Source organism: Protomyctophum parallelum, assembly GCF_964188405.1.
Source record: "Protomyctophum parallelum genome assembly, chromosome: 14".
Taxonomy (NCBI): domain Eukaryota; kingdom Metazoa; phylum Chordata; class Actinopteri; order Myctophiformes; family Myctophidae; genus Protomyctophum; species Protomyctophum parallelum.
Genome location: NC_139709.1, coordinates 11,510,944 through 11,531,459, shown reverse-complemented (window position 1 = coordinate 11,531,459; position 20,516 = coordinate 11,510,944). Strand labels below are relative to the sequence as shown.

Sequence of the window (20,516 nt, the reverse complement as noted above, 5' to 3'; positions counted from 1 at the left end):
CTATCTATCTATCTATCTATCTATCTATCTATCTATCTATCTATCTATCTATCTGCAGCTAAACATTCATATCGGTGCCTTCTATTCCATCTGGATGGAAATAATTCAGTCAACCGAGGACATTATCAAAGTGGTGGCTGCAGCCACCAGGATGGCCACCAGAGGGTGCTAGAGGCCAATTACATTTCAACTTTCAAACTTTTTAAATTATTTATTTTGGAAATAGCTGAGCTATAAGCTAAGTAACAACCCTGGCGTTGCATCTTGACACACTATAGTGCTGCCTTTTTCCGCTATTCTTTTGTTTTTTATTTGTATTATTTTAAAGCGTTTGGAGGTCGGTGGGCCGCAGCCAGAAGCTCTGACCAGGGGTTATCATCAATGGGTCCGTACGTGGCAAACACTTGGATTTTGTACGTGGCAAATTTTATTTTTTTACACACAATTATAATGTTCATATTTTGATCATGAGACCCAATTACTGAATCAGTGAAGTCTTTCTGGTTTTCTTCAAAATATGTAAAGACACTTATTTGCAAGGACCCTGTTAACTATCAGAGTTACAGACCCTGTTAACTCTATCAGAGTTACAGACCCTGTTAACTCTATCAGAGTTACAGACCCTGTTAACTATATCAGAGTTACAGACCCTGTTAACTCTATCAGAGTTGCGGACCCTGTTAACTCTATCAGAGTTACGGACCCTGTTAACTCTATCAGAGTTACGGACCCTGTTAACTCTATCAGAGTTACAGACCCTGTTAACTCTATCAGAGTTACAGACCCTGTTAACTCCTGTCCGTCGCCAGCATGGCGACGGACGACCCACTGGCTATTTGGGGTCCTTCCTTTTTGGCACGGAGAGCTTTGGGAACCCTGCCCTGCCCTGACCTAGAATCCCTGTTCCAGCTCATTGACTGCATTGTTTCTTTAATGAGCCTGAAACCTACAGGGCTCAGATCTGTACTGTACTGTCGGTTTGCTGCTGACATTCCACTCAATACTTCTCCTCTGTAATGCTGTGTACTGTATGTGATACTACTACTGTACTGTATGTGATACTACTGTACTGTACTGTACTGTACTGTAATGGTGCTATAATATAACTGACCTCAAATACCTTGGATCCTAGTATAGGAAGTATGCTTTCCTGATTTGTACTCTCTTGTGTGTGCCGGCCGGACGGTGTCTCACACCACAAAAATAGCAGAGCTATATTGTTAATGTGATTCTTTCTTAAAGTGGTTTGCTTGAAGTTAAATGTTCTCTTTTGACAACATATGGGTCAAACAACATATAGGTCAAAACATATTTCATATTCTCTGTTCTAGGACACAGTGGGATCTGCCCCCCCCACCCACCCTAGGGCCAGGGGTCCTTGAGAGGGTTAAGCCCAATTTAAAATGTCAGCTATTCAGAAATAGCCACAAGCAGTGCCAAATTAGCCATTGGTCAGGCCAGGGGCCCTTTGGGGAAATTGGATCGCACGGTACTGGGTTTGAGGCCCTGAAAAGGGCTTGATTTGGTTAAATTTAGGTCAAAAAGATGATAAAAACACATTTCGCTATGGGTGCCCCAAACAATTTAGCGGCCCAGGGGCCCTCGTGGGCGTTACTTTACTCCGTCCCTGTGCACACACAAGCTCTTAAATCTGTTATTTTTGGTGCAAGACACTTTATTCAAGTATAAATTGAGTCACATGGTGCATTTTTAAAGTGTTGTTCTGTTTGTTTATCAACAGAAACGAGTTGCTGCTTGTAATTTTTAATGCATAACTGTCTCAATGAGTACACTGTATTTATACGCAAGGCTGCCCTCCGATGGAATAGATGTTGAACTACTACTGACATGTTTGGTTACTATATGAACTGTGAAATAGTCTGAGGAAACTAGGCTTTTGTGTTAAGTTTATATCATTCCCTTTCTCCTATGCTGCAGAACCTTACTTCCCACTTAGCCCTGAAACATGACTGTCATAAGCAACTTCAGTCTGTTTTTTTGGGACCGCTATGCATTTACAGAGCAACGCTCAGATTGTAAATATAAAGTACTTACCATGGGTGCCACGGATGTGAGAATTTTGCTGGCCGAATGCACGGTGCCTGCGCCCCGGCTATTTTTCTCAAACTGGGTGCGTTCGCGCACTCGCCTATTATTCGCAGTGTGGTCAGTGTGCCTATATCGAACACACCCAGTGTATCAGAGTGCAACACACCTCCCAACCTATAGGTGCGCGTAGTTGAAAGCCTATGGCGGAAAAAGCAGCTCGGATAAAAATGCGGAATGCACAGGTGCTAAAATTGTAACATCCGTAGCCCCGGGGTGAGCACTTTATATTTGAAATCTGAACGTTTATGTAGGCCTACACAAAATAGCAATCCCAAAAAGCAGTTTCGCCGTGACGCTCGTGAAGTACGAGCGTCATGTGAACCATGGCTACTTCCCACAATGGCAGAGCCTGACCAATATACTATATCGGTTTGGAAGACGATATATTGACCATTGTTTGACCTTCTTCACAACATCGGTTTCGCCGATTATGCAGCTGATGTGTCCCGATCCGATCGATGGAGTTATGACATCTTTCACCTGTACCACTCGTTCTGGGATACAATCACATCAGATTAAAGTATTAATTAAGGTATTCTCCTTAATGCAGATCTGATGGGTAAAAAGCAACAATAAAAACTAATCTCAGAATGGATAGGTATGTTTACCAAGACCAAACGGATGACTTTGTGTCATCTATTTTTTTCGTATTCTTTTTTGTAACTGTGCAAATGTTTATAAGACTCCATGAAGTGCCGTATAGGCACTAGAGCTCATGCGAGACTGTCTTCGTACTCTGACCGCTCTCTCTCTTGTACATTTGTATTATATCTTCTGTGTTGTCTGTTTTCATACTAGAACACTGCTGTTCATTACATCTCGAGGTGCATTAAACTGTTTTTTTTGCATGAAAGTCTTCATTTATCCAAGAATTAATTTATGTTGGCGGACCCTGTAAAATGGGTCCGCGTCAATATAGGCTCGGGCAATTTGATAATCAACACCGAACATTACCAATGCAAAAGCTCAGAAACAGTCACTCTGTTGCAAGTATGAGGTGAATACAATAATCTTTCTTTTGCATTTCATTCTGCGAAAACCGCATAATCTAAAAAGATAGTTGAGTGACTGCATGCATACCTATGCCAACACTGTGATGGTCAACATATGCCATTTCCAAAAGAAACCAGTACATGGACAGAGTGTAAAACAGTGGCCTTTGGCTGTTTCTCAGAACGCCTGCGTCATGGTGAGGCTGGCAGCCAGCGCCACACGCTGTGTGTTTTCAAACAACTCCCTCCCTACGGGCCGGCGTCAGGACATCCCAGCAGGGGCTACCTTTCTGTTCACCGGGGCCCGTTTTTCCACGGCGCCGGTGCACAGAATCTGGGATGTTGTTCAAGTTATTCTTTTGAGCCATATATAGTCTGATTTTCACTGTATGGGGTCCAGCCACATGAGGCACAAGAAGTACAGGCATGTGACTGGACTTCTATAGTGATGACGTTTGACGTGACGACTAACAAACTATAGGCCTACTAGTCCAGCCATTTCATGCAAAACCAGCCATTTCACACTACCTCACACTAATTGCAACAATGTTCTGAATGACAGAGAAAACATTGTAAGGAATTGTAGAAATGGAATGGCCTAAGTACAATTAACCTACCCTTTCTGCACTATTTCACCATATGCTGTATTGCTGCAAGTCAACTCAGCCCAGGTGATAATCAATTTATTTATTTATTACATTTTGATTAATCTAATCATTTAGAAGCACTTTGACTCCAAGGACACTATGGTTTATGTGATTAACTGGGGGGAAAAAAGATCATAGCCTAAAAATGTACTTTTGCCTTTAATATTGTATTCTACTTAATTAATTTCTACTCCTTATTTCTCTTTAAATGGCCTTTTATGCCTTATGATACACTTTGTGTGATACAAACATATCGTGGCTTTGCCTTACATGGACTTAAAGGACTCACAGTGCGAGAGGTTCTCTATCAGGTTACTTCACAATGGGAGGCTTTGTTGATAACACTGTGCCAGCCAGGTACTTTGAAATTCTGAGGTGATTCTTTGACAGCTTGGCAAAGCCAGGAGCATATTTCAGCATTCCCATAATATTTCTGTTCATGGTCTAAGGCGCTGTAGGCCGCCGCGGGTAGGAAGCAGCATGGCACAGCTGTGTAGTCTGCAGTGTATGTATGTAGCCCAGTGGTTTAAGGTTTTACAATTAAACATTTAGGCATTTAGCAGACGCTCTTAATCCAGAGTAATTATAGTAAGCAAGGACAACACAAGGTAATACATCAAATGCATAGAAATATTCATCTCCTATCATAAGTAGGCCTAAAGCCAGGCCCGGCAGCAGGAGACAATTAAGGACCTATCAGTCTAAACAGAAAATCACTTCAAAAAATCTATAATAGAAACTATGAACACTATCTAGGTCATCTGTCTACATAACATGCTATCATGTTTTCAACCCTTTCAATGTCAAGGCCCAATCCCATTACTTATTTGCCATTTGAGCCACAGCCACAGACCACCACTTAAGACTTTGAATTATGTTGTTATCGCTGGATGAGATTTTGCCACAATTCCATGCTGTATTGATGTGTATAGGTTTTCAACTGGTGGTCCGTGGACCACTGGTGGTCGGGTGAAGTTATTGAATGTGGTCCCTGACCATGCATTTAGTAATGTAGGAAATTGAAGATTTGTTTTTATCAACCAGCTAGTTTGTGCACCTGATGATGTATGATGACACATCAATGTTGTCAGTATGGGAAGTCGGATATCAATAACTTCTACAGAAAAGGGAATTAGAATGTCAAAGGAAAGTACAGGTCTACTGCTGGTTGAGTTACCATTATTAGGAAATGTCCCCAATTATGCAATCGCATGTGATTGACTGGAGACTGGAGTTACCATTATTAGGAAATGTCCCCAATCATGCAATCGCTTATGTCTGCTGTATGAGTTTATCATGGAAAGTTAAGAGAACAGAATAAGGGCAACCTATAAGGAATAGATCAGTGGTTCTCAATCTTTTTTGAGCTCCGGACCACTAGCATGATAGTTAAATAATGACTGTTATGGGCTTGATTTAATTCACCTCAAATTATCAAATTAAATGAAGCCCTTAACAGTCAATATTTAATTTCAAGCTTCCCCCCCCCCCACACCACGCCCATATCCCTATCCCCCACCCAACACAACAGTGATCCCCATGAGGTTCATTCTTAGGGCCGATTCATACTCCTATTTTAGAGCAGAATAAAAGTCGGTTCGGCGCTGTAGAGCCTACAATGTGACGTCATTTGAGGTTCGGGTCGGCGGGTACCGTCCTAAAGTCGGCTCTTCGGTGCTACTGAAAATTTCTGACGAGCCGAAATCATTTCGGCACTACAGCGCCGAAACAGCGGTAAAATAGGAGTATGAATCGGCCCTTAGTCAGGAACCAGGTGGTGGTCCCCAGGTTGATTCTTAGTCGGGGTTCCTAGTTCATAATCAGTTGAAAACCCACAACAGGCGAATGTTGTGGTGTGTTACTTCTTGTAAATTAACTAAGTAATGCATTACAGATATTAAACAATAAATCTACCTGTAAAGATCTATAAGGATCCATTTGGTTACCAACTCTCCATCATTTAGCTGGACCACTGCATTTGTAGCCCGTAATTTTGCCAACAGCTTCTGCCATCTATTCTAACAGTGAGGATTCCAAGCTAATAAATACAGCCTTTCTCTTCCTGGTAAGTCATTAGCACGCTGAAACAGAAACCATTGTTCTTGCATTGATTGATTGAATATTTTATTAACCAGATTGTTGACAGTACAGCCAGGTCGTAGAACAGTCAAAGGTTATGCTAAAAGGATAACACAAAAAGGCCCGTGGGGGCTTAATTGTTTCTCCATTGTGGTCCATCAATAAAAATAACCATTATATTAGCCAGATACGTTTGAAATCTTGTTTGCTCACCAATGATGTTAACGGTTCAAGGTTGTTACAAGGTTGTTACAGAAAAGTACATTTACTCAAGTACTGCCAGGGGTGGATTGGCCACAGGCAGTAGTGGAAAGTAACTAAATACATTTACTTAAGTACTAAGTAATTTAGTAAGGAATTTGTACTTTGCTTGAGTATTTCCAATTTCCAATAAATTCACTTTCACTACATTTTGGATCAAAATATTGTACTTTTACTTGAAAACTTTAGTTACTTTGGAGATTGTAATTTTGATTATAAAACATCCATTAACCACTCCAGCCCTATATACATTTTGGCCATTTGGAAATAGCCGATCTACAAGCTCACAATGCAACACATTGTCAGCTTGTAGATCTGCTATTATCACAAGACTTTGTACACATTTGGACCTTGTGAAATGGGACATTCTGCAATATGAGTACTTTTAGTACTTTAAGTCTGTCTGTCTGTCTGTCTGTCTGTCTGTCTGTCTGTCTGTCTGTCTATCAGGCCTGTCTGTGATCTGAACAATCTTGAAAATGTTTGGAATATTTATTTTGAATAATCTTAAATATTAACATTAAGGCGGTCCTTGACCTTGACATGAACAGGTTTAAAACCACCGGTTTAGAGATCAGATGTTGTCCATGCTTCAGCAGTAGGCTAAGCTATATGTCTCAGTCTCATCCTGTCAGGACTTGTTGTTTTACAGTCAGTGTTACACACACACACACACACACACACACACACACACACACACACACACCCCTCTCCCTCGCTCATCTTCAAACGACTCCCTCTGCTCTCGTCTCGTCCAATCACAGTGTTTTGGTGACAAACAGACGCTGTTCTTTCTGGTGACACAAAGAAGAGAGAGAAGAGAGGAGAGGTCTCAGATCAGCACCTTGCATGCGCTCTGGGTCTGAGGGGTCTTACCGTCTTTCTTACTCTGCATAATATGCTCAATCTCGACTAAAAAAAAGAACCCGGGTTAAAGAAGCAAGCTGTCTGTGCAAGTCTCTGTGTCTCACACATTCTTTCAATCACAACGGGACGGCATGCGTTTCAACTCGCCTCAACAAAAAGAGACTTGTTCACAGGAGTAGGACAACAACAAAAAGACACTTTGGGGACAGCCGGCGGGGTCGGGGACAAGTCCTGTACACAGTCTGTCTGTATGAATGAATGAATGAATGGTGTGGGGTCGCTGCACTTTGTCTTTGCCGTAAGTACGCCCGGTTTTATATTATTAATAAAAAAAAGGCGACCTACCTACCTACCTGCTGCAGCCTGGGGCGTTCCTCATGCAATGCAACCTAATCTGGGAATCTATCAAGGAAGTTCAGTTGTTGCATCATTGCATGCAAAACATTGAAGGAAAAGTTTCACTTTAGAAGGTAAGGCGGTAAAAAGCGTCATTGTGTTGGGAGAACTGTGATTTGTTGTGCATTTGTATTATTATTCTTGTTGTGATCACATCATAATGGTCATAAGATAATTGCTGTATGAGGTAAACTATACGTGTGTGTGTGAATGATTATGGATTGATTCGTTTTAAGACGTTTGGTGTATGTATGGTGTAATGTTGGTGTTGCAGAATTAGCTCTGTGTCAGGGTGTGTCTAGTACTATACAGTCAGTAGGCTGCTACACTGTACACACACACACACACACACACACACACACACACACACACACACACACACACACACACACACACACACACACACACACACACACACACACACAGTACACACAGAGCTGGCGATCGAGTATTTTATTTGTCACACTGTGTGAGTGTGTCATTGTGTTTGTGAAAGCAAAGTGCATGTTATGACTCTAGATAGAAGTAGAACACTGTTGTAAACAATATAGTCTTTAAAACACATGATTGCAGTTCATACACCTGCTGCTATGCACGCAGTCGGTGGTGGAAGTATAGCTCTGGTCCATAGATTTCTACTGTTTCAAGGCTATGGACCAGAGCTAGTGGAAGTATACTAAGTAAAAGTATCAATACCACAAATCCACAATCTGGAAATACTCAGTTGCAACTATAAGGAAAGGCCGGTATTTAAAATGTAGTCCAAAAGTATTGGCATAAAAAGTAGGTAGCCTATGGTATATATGCTATATATAATATAAAGGCTCTTCACCATATGAAGAGAGTTGGTGTAGATGTGGAAACATAACTCGCCAAGTACAGTGCAACTTAGGTGTGTTTTTAAGAGTGGTTAAACTGAAGTGATTCCAAATGCTATCAAAGTATTCTGCACCACTGGACGTCACGACACCCTTTGAGAAACCTTAGGATTGTTTGCCCTTAAGGAACTCCTGGGCAAGGGCATACCTGCTTGGATACCCCACTCTGAGAACTACTGTTTTTGGCCGAAATTCTTAGGTGGAGACTTACCACAAGTCAGTCAGTCACATAGAAACGACACAAGTCAGTCAGTCACATAGTGCCTGACTGACGACAGTCAGTCACATAGAAACGGACTGTATCAAATGTGACTGACTGTCGTAAACGATACAGAGACACTTCCCTGACAATATCACAGAGACAGTTTGTTTATTTTTGGACCACAATTCTTATATGAGACGATTTTAAGATGACCCCAATGTTATTCTCCATAGAGGAAGAACGTCCACGAACCCCTTGGAACCAGGGGATGAGCGAGTGACGTCAGGACTTCCAAAAGAATAACCACATAACATCTAATCTTTTATCATAATTCAACTCTGCTGTCCAAATTATTAACCTTTCAGGAAAGACAAACAAAACACATGTTTTTAGAACAACACAATATAGGCTACTGCTTTGTCAAAGTTGGCATGGTAACTTTATAAATTGTCAGACTTGAATGTGTGTCTTTATAATATTAACATCACAAATGGAGTTAGCTGGTTTCTCCCCGACATAAACAAAATCTAAAATCAATTCAGTCAGGTGAAGGAATGCTTTCTCTTAGCCCAGCCATGTGACTTTTATAGCTTGGCAGTGCATTGCGGTCTGCACTGCACAATAGTGGGAGAATGCAGATGGTTGTAATTTAAGTTGAATTCCTATTTAATGGGACGCTGGTATAAGAGGAGAGCGGCTGCTGAATGCACTGCATGCACATACGTAATTAAACGGGCATAATTTCAACCAAAACAAGACCCAAAGTAGGCTGTTGCATTTTTATGTGTATCCCCTCCCATATTAGTTCACTATTAAAGCAGGGGTTCTCAAACCTTTTTTCATGTCAAGGACCACAATATTGTATTTGGCCGCAGAGAACCATCTGAACATATTTTGTGCAAGGGACCCCAGCATTTGTGTTGTTAAAGTGTTGAATCCGTTCCCCAAATGCATCATATATTTGTTGTGAAGTCTATTTTTCAAGTACTCTATTTATATAGGGCTAAATGTGCTAATTTCTGATACTATATTACGTCATTTTGTTGGGGACCCCTTGAACCAAATCAAGGACCCCTGGGGGTTCTCGTACCCCACTTTGAGAACCACTGTATTAGGGTTCAAGTCCTGTGGTTTTCTGAAAATGTACCAATCCTTTTTGCAACCCATGACGTGTCAACGCACTTGGACTTGACATTCACTTATTTGATGTGGAAACCACAATCACGGACGAACCAGATGCGTTGCTTAAAAAGTCTATATTAGCACAAGACAAGTACGTGCTAGTTTTCAACATCTGTGACTGTCAACAGGTTAAGACATAGCTTTGCATTAGGCCTGTCACAACAATTATTGCATAATTGCATATCATCGCAATCATCTGTGTGACAATTCATTGTCAAGTATAACCCCTTTTGGTGTTTTAACTAAGCATTCTGTTCTACTAGCTATTGCAAAATAGCAGATCTACAAGCTCATAGCGCGCCACTTGTAGGTCTGCTATTTTTGAAAAGCCGTAAAAATGCGGCACAAATCTTTGAATATATATTCTTTCAGAAGACTTTTATTTATTTAGACGTCAGGCCTAAATGTTTTTTTTTTAAAGGATAAAATATGGAGATAGGAGGTTTCTGCCCGACAGCGGTGATACAGAGTGTAGGATGCAGAGGTATTTGGTTGTTGGGTGTTGTCTGACGTCGTTGACAGGGTATGTGAAACATCTCATCCGTAGGGCGTTCTCTGACATGCTACGGCTCATCTGCAGAGACAAAGCATGCATGTCTGCAGGTAAGAACAGCAGCAGCAGTAGCAGTAGTAGTAGTAGTAGTGGTTTGGTTAATATCCTACTACTGCTATTAAAGTCAAGTCACTGGAAACCAGAGTATTGTTTAATTGGGCTTGTAGTCCATACTGTGAAGTAACATGAGTAGTTAGTTACTTTAACTTTTTACTCCACTCTAGATGAGCCCTTAATTGTTGTGAGTTTGTTGTGCAACAAACCCAGAGAGTCTCACACTTAATATCTTGTGAAATTCCTTGTTTTTGGGGAACGCACACACACAACTTTAGCTTAATCTTGCACAAGCCGTGGCAGGCCATTCTGCAAGAATCTCTTGTGTTGTGTTAATATTGATAATACAAAATAATAATATTTGTTTGCACCTTTTCATACAGGGTTGCAGTTCAAAGTGCTTCACACACAGAGATACCGATATAGACATTTACAGCAAACACCAAACAAAAACACAGCATATGGTGAACACCGAACGGGAACGTACAACTAAAACCCTCAACGTGGCTCAGCTGCAGCATACCTGAGGCAATGAATACACATACAGTAGGTCCACATGGTTGCATATCGAAAAACATGTTACATATCGAAATATAGCTCCGTAACCATTCCAAACGGCCACGAGAAATAACATTCAATAGCTTAAAAGTTAAAACCATAGACTAGAAACATATTATTAATAAAGTCAAGAGCTGAGGGACCATATATATACAGTGCTAATTTAGAGAGTGCTAACCTAAAAAGTGCTAGAAGGTGTGTCCGCTTATGTGCAAACATTTGTCTTTTAATGTTTTTTTAGCTTCTAGTGATTATTTCTTTTTTCTATTAAAGTTGTTTTTATTTGTGTTGACCCCCCATGTAAAGCGTCTTTGGGTACTCAGAAAAGCGCTATATAAGTTTGAGTTCAGTTAGCCTCTCTAGTTATCCATTCACACTGAGCACTATAAATATAAAAGATAACTATAACTGCATTATGTGTGACGTGTGTATATATATCGGTGTGAATTCTGCCATCCACTTGACTAAGCACGATTTTTAAAACTATATTTGTATGCTTGTAGTGCTCAGTGTGAATGGGCCTTTAGTTCCCCAGGAAGTATGCTCCACAGTTGTGGTGCACAGAAAGGAAACGCTGCCTCTCCTATTTGCTGCTGTGTTGTGTTGTAGTGTGTTGTGTTGTGGTGTAGTGTGTTGTGTTGTGTTGTAGGGTGATGTGATGTGGTGTGTTATGTTGTGTTGGTGCTGCAGGAGAGGAGAGCTCAGCTAAGAGAGAGAGAGAGCGGTACACACACACACACACACACACACATACACACACACACACACCCCTGCACCCCTGCTGAATGCCTTTCATGGCCCTGCATTACCATCACTATGGCCCTGACAGAATTATTGCCGCACTGACTTTAGCTCTCGGCGCGCTCGGCCCATTCGTCTGCAGCACTTCTTTTTAAACTTCTCGCACACGTTCACCCGTTCCTCCTCCACCCGAGTCTCGCTTTTCTAGCCCTGTGTTAAATCTTTTGTCTTTGTGCCTCTGCAACACGTATCCCTTCCTCTGACTCTCTCTCTCTCTCTCTCTCTCTCTCTGTCGGATGTGAACCGCGGTTTGTGATGTTCTGTTGAGAGAGAGAAACCCATGATATCCATGCAACCTTAATGTCTCTCAACCATCCCCCCTTTTCTCTCTTTGTTTTGGGTAGGTCAGTGCCATCCGTCTCTCGCTATGGACAGCCTGCTGAGTGGGGCCAGTGAAGGGGCCAGCAGTGCCCTCATCCAGTCAGCCCACATTTCCTCCTCCTCCTCCCCCAGTTAATGCGTTGCACTGTGAATGCATTGCATTGCATTCCCTCCTTCCTCCTGCTACGGTTAAAGGCAGGTTTGTTACATTAACAACAGTATCCTCCACATTAATAGAGCACCGAAGTCTGACGCCAATATCGCTAGAGTTTGTGTACTTAATTTGTATTAAGAGCCCCATAGGGGGATCTTAGAGCGCCTCATATAAGAACTGTGTTTGAAAAACAAACTAATCATCCCAGCGGTTTCACTCATATTATGGATTTGAAGAATCAACTGAGAAAACGCTGATGTTACTGCTGCCGAATTAGTTACATTTTCACTAGAAACGGACTGTATCAAATGTGACTGACTGTCGTAAACGATACAGAGACACTTCCCTGACAATATCGCAGAGACAGTTTGTTTATTCTTGGACCACAATTCTTATATGAGACGATTTTAAGATGACCCCAATGTTATTCTCCATAGAGGAAGAACGTCCACGAAACCCTTGGAACCAGGAGATGAGCGAGTGACGTCAGGACGTTGGCGCTCGATTAAAGTCCAAAAGAAAAGGGGGCCATGATGATGACGCCTCGTCCTCTATTGCTGCTGGCCCTTCTGTGTGTCGCCTGGCTCCGCCCCCTTCCCCTGGCCGCGGCTCTGGATGACTTGGACTTGGACTCCCGCAAAACGGTGCCCTATCACAGTGAGTCTGTCCCATCCCGTCGTCCTGTCCCAGCTTTGTCTGTAGTTTAGACTCGGTACAGTTGTTTTGGTGGTGCTTGAAAAGCGCCTGGATTACATTTGTGACCAGATTTGACTGAGAGTTTATGAGTTAATAGCACAGGCAGACTCTTCACATACTAGAGCATGTCTGAAAAAGTGTCAGAGCTGAAATCGACATGTAAATATGAAATAAATGCTTAAACATGTAGCTAGGTGTATTGTTAAGAGTCCACAGAAGTGAGCCTTTCAAGCCTGTTTTCTCAACTCGCTGTTTCTCTGCAAGACATTACTCTATAAGCCATATCTCCAAAACTGGTGGGTCAAACTGAACAACCAATATGTCAATTTGAAGCTATGATTCCCTGCTTTCATATGACATGAAAAACATTTTCTGCCTCTAAGCCAATGGGAGATTTACCCATAAAACCCATACTCTGAACGCTGCGGCCCATAGGCCGAGGCTGCGCCACACACACTAATTATAAATGTTTATAAATGAGAGCTTGCTGCACCTGGCACTTATGGCTGAGTCTTTCTCGTTTATTTTTTTATGATTTTTGCCGGGCAGAAATGTCTTATCTCCAGGTTTTAACTTTTGGTGTTTTTCATAACAGTAACGTCCCAATTGGTCACACTATGGCATCACACAAAAGCATCAAAAGTAGCAGATCCGCAAGCTCGAAACACGGCGCAATGTGTCGTGTTTTGAACTTGTAGATCTGCTACTTTTTTTTTAATGCTGAAAAGTAATAGTTTCCACCTGATATTGCTTTAAACGGTTAAAGTATCTAGTGAAATATCATATTCCCTATTTTCTCCTGTTATATTTCTATTTAATTTATTTAGCTTTTAACTCAACCCTGGCTAAGGACTCCTTTAACGTCTTTTTAATGAGATCCCGCACCGCCCACGACGTCTTTAACGTGTTAATTAGCGCTATAATTAATGCTAAAACTATAAAGTTGGCTCACCGCTAATCAAAGCTCCCCTCGAGCGATGGCTCCGTGTTCCATTGCTTCCCCTTCAGCCTCAATGCATTGGAAAAAGTGCAAGGTTGTGGATGAGGCCTTTCTAGGCCTTTTTAAGAGTTTTCCATTTCAAATCGTGCTGGATAAATACAGCGACTGTGTTTAGTGGCTCAATAGCTCTTCCCCATGACCGCGCATCTAAAATATGAATGGGTAACGACTCTTAACGAGTAGGGGCGGAAATCTCCAGGTACCCGTCTATTCGATTCGTTTCCGATTCAGAGGGCTAAGATTCGTGCACATGATGTGCTGGAATGGCCAAAAAAACCCAAAGGTTCCTGGTTTGATTCCTGGCCCCCTGTGGCACATTATGTGCTAACTCCTCTGTATTGTTTTAGGTGCCAATGGACATCTGTTCCGTGAGGACGGGGTGACTAACTACTCCACCATGCTGCTGAGAGAAGACCTGGGTCTGCTGCTGGTGGGAGCCAGGGAGGCTGTGTACGCCCTGGACCTCAGGGACATCTCCAACAAGAAGGCTGAGGTCTGTATTAGTATTAGTATTAGTGTTGCGGCGGTTTAAAGGCCGCCGCGAGGAGCTAAACATGAGAGTAAAGAGACGCTTGTATGACGCGCACGCAATGAATTCAGGTCCATTCCAGCTGTAAGTTTTACTGTTTATTCTGTCACCACACGTAAGTCACAACAGTTCCCAGGCTTTAGCTATAACTGAACGTGGTTGTTAAGGTGATAAAAGGTGCGTTTGATACGGTCAACAGAAATGTCTTCTCCCACGCTCACCTCCTCTCTCTGTCCAACTTCCCTCACCCAAGTGACGGGTAACGCCATGAAACTAGAGTGGCAGCGCCCCAGCCCCGGTGACACGCCCACTACCTGTGCAGTGCCCATTAAAGTGACATACCTTACGTCAATCATAATAGCACATTAGAATGCAACACATTACGGCTCCTACAATTAGTTTTAGTATTAGTAGGCTATTAGTATTATTATGCAACTAGTCAACTATTCAACTAGTCCAGGGGTTTTCAACAGGTGGTCCGTGGAGATATTGCATGTGGTCCCTGACCATGCATTTAGTAATGTAGCAAAGTGAAGATTTTGTATTTTCTTCCACGGAACAGTGCACTAAACATCTGTGCACTGTTCCCTTAAGGGAACAGTGCACTAAACGTCTGTGCACTGTTCTGTGGAAGTGCGTCAATGTTATTAGAATTACTGGGAAGTCTGAGGTTAAGAAATTCTACAGAAAAGGGAGATAGAATCTCAAGAAGGGTGAAGCTTGCCTGATTGAGTCATCATTATTAGGAAATGTGCCCATATAATCATGTCATCATGTGCTATATCTTGCACGTATTTGCCATTTTTACTATAAAATATACACACACACACACACACACACACACACACACACACACACACACACACACACACACATTATTATAGTAAAATGTGGCAAAAAAGTTTAGGGATAAAGGTTAAGGCACGCCAAAGATAGGGCCACATGTGTCAGTACTGTATATCAGTTAAGTCCGTGGACCATGGTTTTAGAAACAGTATTCCATAGCAAGTATTACGAAAGCACTAATCTTAGCCCATATCCCATTGCAACACAACAGTGGTCCCCAGGTTGATTCTTAGTCAAGGTGGTGGTCCCTGGTTCACAATCAGTTGAAAACCCCTGAACTAGTCGACTAGTAATCCACTAGTTGACCTCGTTGGTACTAGTTGACTAGTTGATAGTTCTTTAACCCATTCTGACCGGGCACCCATTTTGGTGTCAGCATCATGTTATGCTTTAGCTATTTAAAAATAGCAGATCTACAAGCTCATATCGCGCCACCGAGTGGCGCGATACGAGCTTGTAGGTCTGCTATTTTTGAAAAATCGAAGAGCGACTGACATTTTTTAAATCTGATCTCAGGTCAGAATGGGTTCATCAGACCAGTGTGTGTCTGGCGGAAACCTTGTATGAATCTGATCTCAGGTCAGAATGGGTTAACATAACATAACATAACTAGTCAACTAGTAAAAATCACTATAAGTGAAAGCCCTGTGCCTCAGAACTCTTCAACAAGCAGGTTGAGGTGAGAATGATGTCTTTTTGACATCGAGCTCTCAGGATTGGAGCAACTCGGTCTGTATTCTCAGTACCAGGGGTGGCCACTGGCCAATACTACTTCTAATCAATAACACGATTATGAAAAATAAAAAAATAAAAAAGCAGATCTAAATTCACTTAAAGTTTATTCTACAGACCGAAGGCTTGTTCCCCACGGTTGGTTACAGGTCTTATGTCTGTCCCAGCTGGACTATGGCGATACTATTTATAGATTTGCCTGTTAAGGGTGCAGTACTTAGTTTAGACAGCTTTTGGTTAGACCAGTCATTAGTCCTTCAACTACAACCATAGGAGGCCTTAAGTATGTTTCACCAGTTTCAATTGAAACGGGCCTCCACCCTCAGGGGGGCCTCAACAAAATAATGATGTCATAGGTATATGGGGGCCTCATATTTGGTCTTGAAACAGGCCTCCAGATTCCTAAGGCCGCCCCTGAGAACACAAAAACACACCAAGCTGGCCATAGGGGGCGCTAGCTCCCCTCAAAGAGCCAGAATGCAAAATGCTTGTCATTCAGCCTCACTTTGAGTTGCTCAGTGGACTGTCTCTCACACAGCGATATGGAGAAAAATATCACACCCGCGTGACGCGAGCGGCACTGTTATCACCATACATCACATTCCGTGCTCAGCCAGTCAGCTTGAGCACATTCCGCACACGCACGCACACACACACACACACACACACACACACACAAACACAGCCTCAAAACACAACACAGATCAGTGTTAGGGAACGCTGTAGCAATTTACAATTTACGCATTTAGCAGACGCTCTTAATCCAGAGTGATTTACATTAAGCAAGAACAAAAAAGCATGGGAATGCATCACATAAAAAGCATTTATCATGAAACATGCATAAGCTAAGAATGTAACAGTGGAATATCTATATAATGAAACTATATTATAAACTATACATATATACTATACTATGCTATACGTGTGGAAGACCCATAGATCCATAGACCCATAGATCCATAGACCCCAAGGTAGCCGCAATGAAGTAATACATATAGCAATAGAGTTCAAAGGGTGCAGATGAAGAACAGCTGCACTAATTGACGTCATTAAGGCGTGCATGGCAACAGTTTGTGTCTCGTGTGATATCACACCAGAAGATATAAGATGATGCACCGTGTTGAAAATGACTGTAGACGTCGAGAGAGAAGACACACAGACAGACAGACAGACAGACAGACAGACAGCAATGTTGTCTTGGACCGTTTCCAAAGCAGGAGGACCAAAGCGATTCTATCATGCTGCTGTAGCAGTGAGGAACAAACTGTATTCCTTTGGAGGCCGCTGTGATGGAAGGACCTTCAACAACATGGTCCATGTCCATGTCTTCAACACAGTGTCTTTATGCTGGAAGAAGTTACCTCCAGTGGAACCTGGAAGAGGTGACGGTCACCTTGAGGTTCCATCCATGCGCTACGGTCACACAGCTGTGTTGGTTGAAGATACAGTCTACATCTGGGGAGGGGAGCCTTACTGCAATGTGCTTTATGCATTTGATGTTGACTCCTACAGATGGTTCCAACCCAGGGTTTCTGGGACTGTTCCAGAGGAGAGGAGCTTCCACTCAGTCTGTGTGTTGGAAAAGGTCATGTTTATCCATGGAGGATACACCAAGCTGACTGGATACACTAATGACATGTACAAGCTGGACACCAGCACAATGGTCTGGACTTTAATTAACACCAGAGGAACTCCACCTCCTGTTACATACTGTCACTCTGCCACCGTCATCGGGACAAAGATGTTTGTATTCGGGGGAAGGAGGTCCCAGGGGGGCTACAACACCATCAGAGTGTTTGACACAGAGACCAACGTCTGGCTGGACACACCTTCTGCTCAACTTCTACCAGAAGGACGCAGGAGTCATTCAGCATTAACCTACAATGGAGAGCTGTACATATTTGGTGGCTGGAACGGTAACCAGAACTTCAATGATGTGTGGAAATTCAGTCCAGAGACCTTCACCTGGAAGAAGGTTGAGCCCAAGGGGAAAGGACCATGTCCAATGCATGGTATGTGCTGTTGCATTGTGGGAGATCGTAAGATCCTATTTGGAGGATACAAAGGAGATCTCACTTTCTCTGATGAGCTGTTCATCTTAGACTTGAGTCCTTGTCTTAAGACGTTATGCAAGCTAGAAGTTATTCAGTACGCTCTGGACCAATCAGAACTCCCACACAACATCAGGTGGGAACTGTTAGCCATGGCAACCAACGACAACAGACGACAACAACAATAACAACAACCGAGACCTGCACATTCCAGACGAAGGAACAGCAGAAAGATCAAGAAATGATGGATCAACATCTCATCCCACCTGATGGTGAGCCACCTCTCAGCATCACTTACTGATATTCAAACCTCAGGAGACTCCTTCTCTCCAGACAAGCTCTCCAACCATTCAGCTAGGCATCAAACAATGACAATTGTTCCGTCCGACACAATGCGGTGGAAACACAAACCTGTGCCTGTATGTTCACAAAACTTGGCCTACAGAAAAGAAATAATCTTAAAGTATCTGGTATACAGCAAGCTAAAAGGAATCAACACACCAGCACGCCAGAGACTAGAATAGTTCAAACCCAAACAAATAGTTAAGAATAGAACTACAAAACGCATGTTGGAGATTAAACGACAGATAACAGCCAGAACCAGCAACTGTGTTTATTTAATCTTACAATAAGTCGGAGAAACGAGTAAAACAATAGCTACAAGGCTGAGACAACACAAATACAATATTAACAATGCAAAAAAGACAACTAAAAGGATTGTTCAACATTACATGGCACATGGCATTGAAGCTCTAAAAGTATCTGGACTTCAACACAATCCCAACTGGACAGTAGGACAAAGACGTTTTAATGGAAAACAGTGGATTAAGAACCTCAACACGGATTTTCCTGGAGGTTTAAACATGCCAAAACTCCACAGCCATATACATGCTAAACACAGCCAACAATCAATGGAAATCAGACTTTGAATATAGGGGACAAATTAGCACATTCCACACCAAGCCAACCTGGGACACGAAGCAAGAGTGTACAGTGCACTGAAGTCCCCTCAGTCAACCCCCGCCACTCTTGGCCCTCTCTCTATCTCTCGCTCACTCACTGCCTTGCTCTCTCCCACAATGTTAATGTTAGTAAAGTTACACCTATTCTATGTAAATAACATGGTCAAATGTGCAGCATTGGGAGGTAAAGGGGAGACACTTTAATTGTGAAGGGACGACAGGATGAGGAAAGGTGTTGTTGTTAATTGTGGAGAGTAATGGCTGCGTGTGATATTGAACAGTCAAACTATTCGTATCAATATACGGCTGTATCAACAAAATAATGATGTCATAGGTATATTCGGGGCCTCATATTTGGTCTTGAAACGGGCCTCCAGATTCCTAAGGCCGCCCCTGACTACAACCTATCTCAAACCCTCACCCTAAACCTAACCTCCCATGGGGAAGCACACCTAAACCTAACCTTAACCCATGTCTAACCAATGACTAGTCTAAACTAAGTATGCACTTACTTAGTATCCTCTACTTCTTGTCTGCCTCTTGGCCAGTTCACACTAAAAAAAGAGACCGTCTCAATGTGTCTTCTTTTTTTTTTTACTGGTTAAATTAAAATAAAAAAAACACAAAACTAAACAAAACATTACATTCATTACAGTTTGAGAAGCACTGATGTACAAAATGAACGCGTCTCATTCCAGGTGAGCTGGGAGGTGACGTCGCAGCAGCAAGAGGACTGTCAAAACAAAGGCAAGAATCCTCAGGTAGGTTCAGATCAGTGTTTAGAATAACACAGGTAGGTTCAGATCAGTGTTTAGAATAACACAGGTAGGTTCAGATCAGTGTTTAGAATAACACAGGTAGGTTCAGATCAGTGTTTAGAATAACACAGGTAGGTTCAGATCAGTGTTTAGAATCCACAGGTAGGTTCAGATCAGTGTTTAGAATAACACAGGTAGGTTCAGATCAGTGTTTAGAATCCTCAGGTAGGTTCAGATCAGTGTTTAGAATAACACAGGTAGGTTCAGATCAGTGTTTAGAATCCACAGGTAGGTTCAGATCAGTGTTTAGAATCCACAGGTAGGTTCAGATCAGTGTTTAGAATAACACAGGTAGGTTCAGATCAGTGTTTATAGAATAACACAGGTAGGTTCAGATCAGTGTTTAGAATAACACAGGTAGGTTCAGATCAGTGTTTAGAATAACACAGGTAGGTTCAGATCAGTGTTTAGAATAACACAGGTAGGTTCAGATCAGTGTTTAGAATCCACCGGTAGGTTCAGATCAGTGTTTAGAATCCACAGGTAGGTTCAGATCAGTGTTTATAGAATCCACAGGTAGGTTCAGATCAGTGTTTAGAATAACACAGGTAGGTTCAGATCAGTGTTTAGAATAACACAGGTAGGTTCAGATCAGTGTTTAGAATAACACAGGTAGGTTCAGATCAGTGTTTAGAATCCTCAGGTAGGTTCAGATCAGTGTTTAGAATCCACAGGTAGGTTCAGATCAGTGTTTAGAATAACACAGGTAGGTTCAGATCAGTGTTTATAGAATAACACAGGTAGGTTCAGATCAGTGTTTAGAATAACACAGGTAGGTTCAGATCAGTGTTTAGAATAACACAGGTAGGTTCAGATCAGTGTTTAGAA

General features: G+C 42.2%; 2 protein-coding genes across 2 annotated transcripts in view; one reads left to right on the top strand and one right to left on the bottom strand.

Moving 5' to 3' along the window:
- LOC310870597 (C-X-C chemokine receptor type 4-like) overlaps positions 1 to 20,516 on the bottom strand; it is a 277,312-nt gene that overhangs the window by 128,385 nt on the left and 128,411 nt on the right. The window lies entirely within an intron of this gene.
- sema4e (semaphorin 4e) overlaps positions 6,867 to 20,516 on the top strand; it is a 31,869-nt gene continuing 18,219 nt past the window's right edge. The window contains exons 1-5 of the mRNA XM_083781841.1: positions 6,867 to 7,425; positions 11,924 to 12,099; positions 12,492 to 12,711; positions 14,098 to 14,243; positions 19,569 to 19,635. Of these exons, the coding sequence (XP_083637967.1) occupies positions 12,585 to 12,711; positions 14,098 to 14,243; positions 19,569 to 19,635 (340 nt within the window). The 5' untranslated portion in view covers positions 6,867 to 7,425; positions 11,924 to 12,099; positions 12,492 to 12,584. The remainder of the gene's footprint in view (positions 7,426 to 11,923; positions 12,100 to 12,491; positions 12,712 to 14,097; positions 14,244 to 19,568; positions 19,636 to 20,516) is intronic.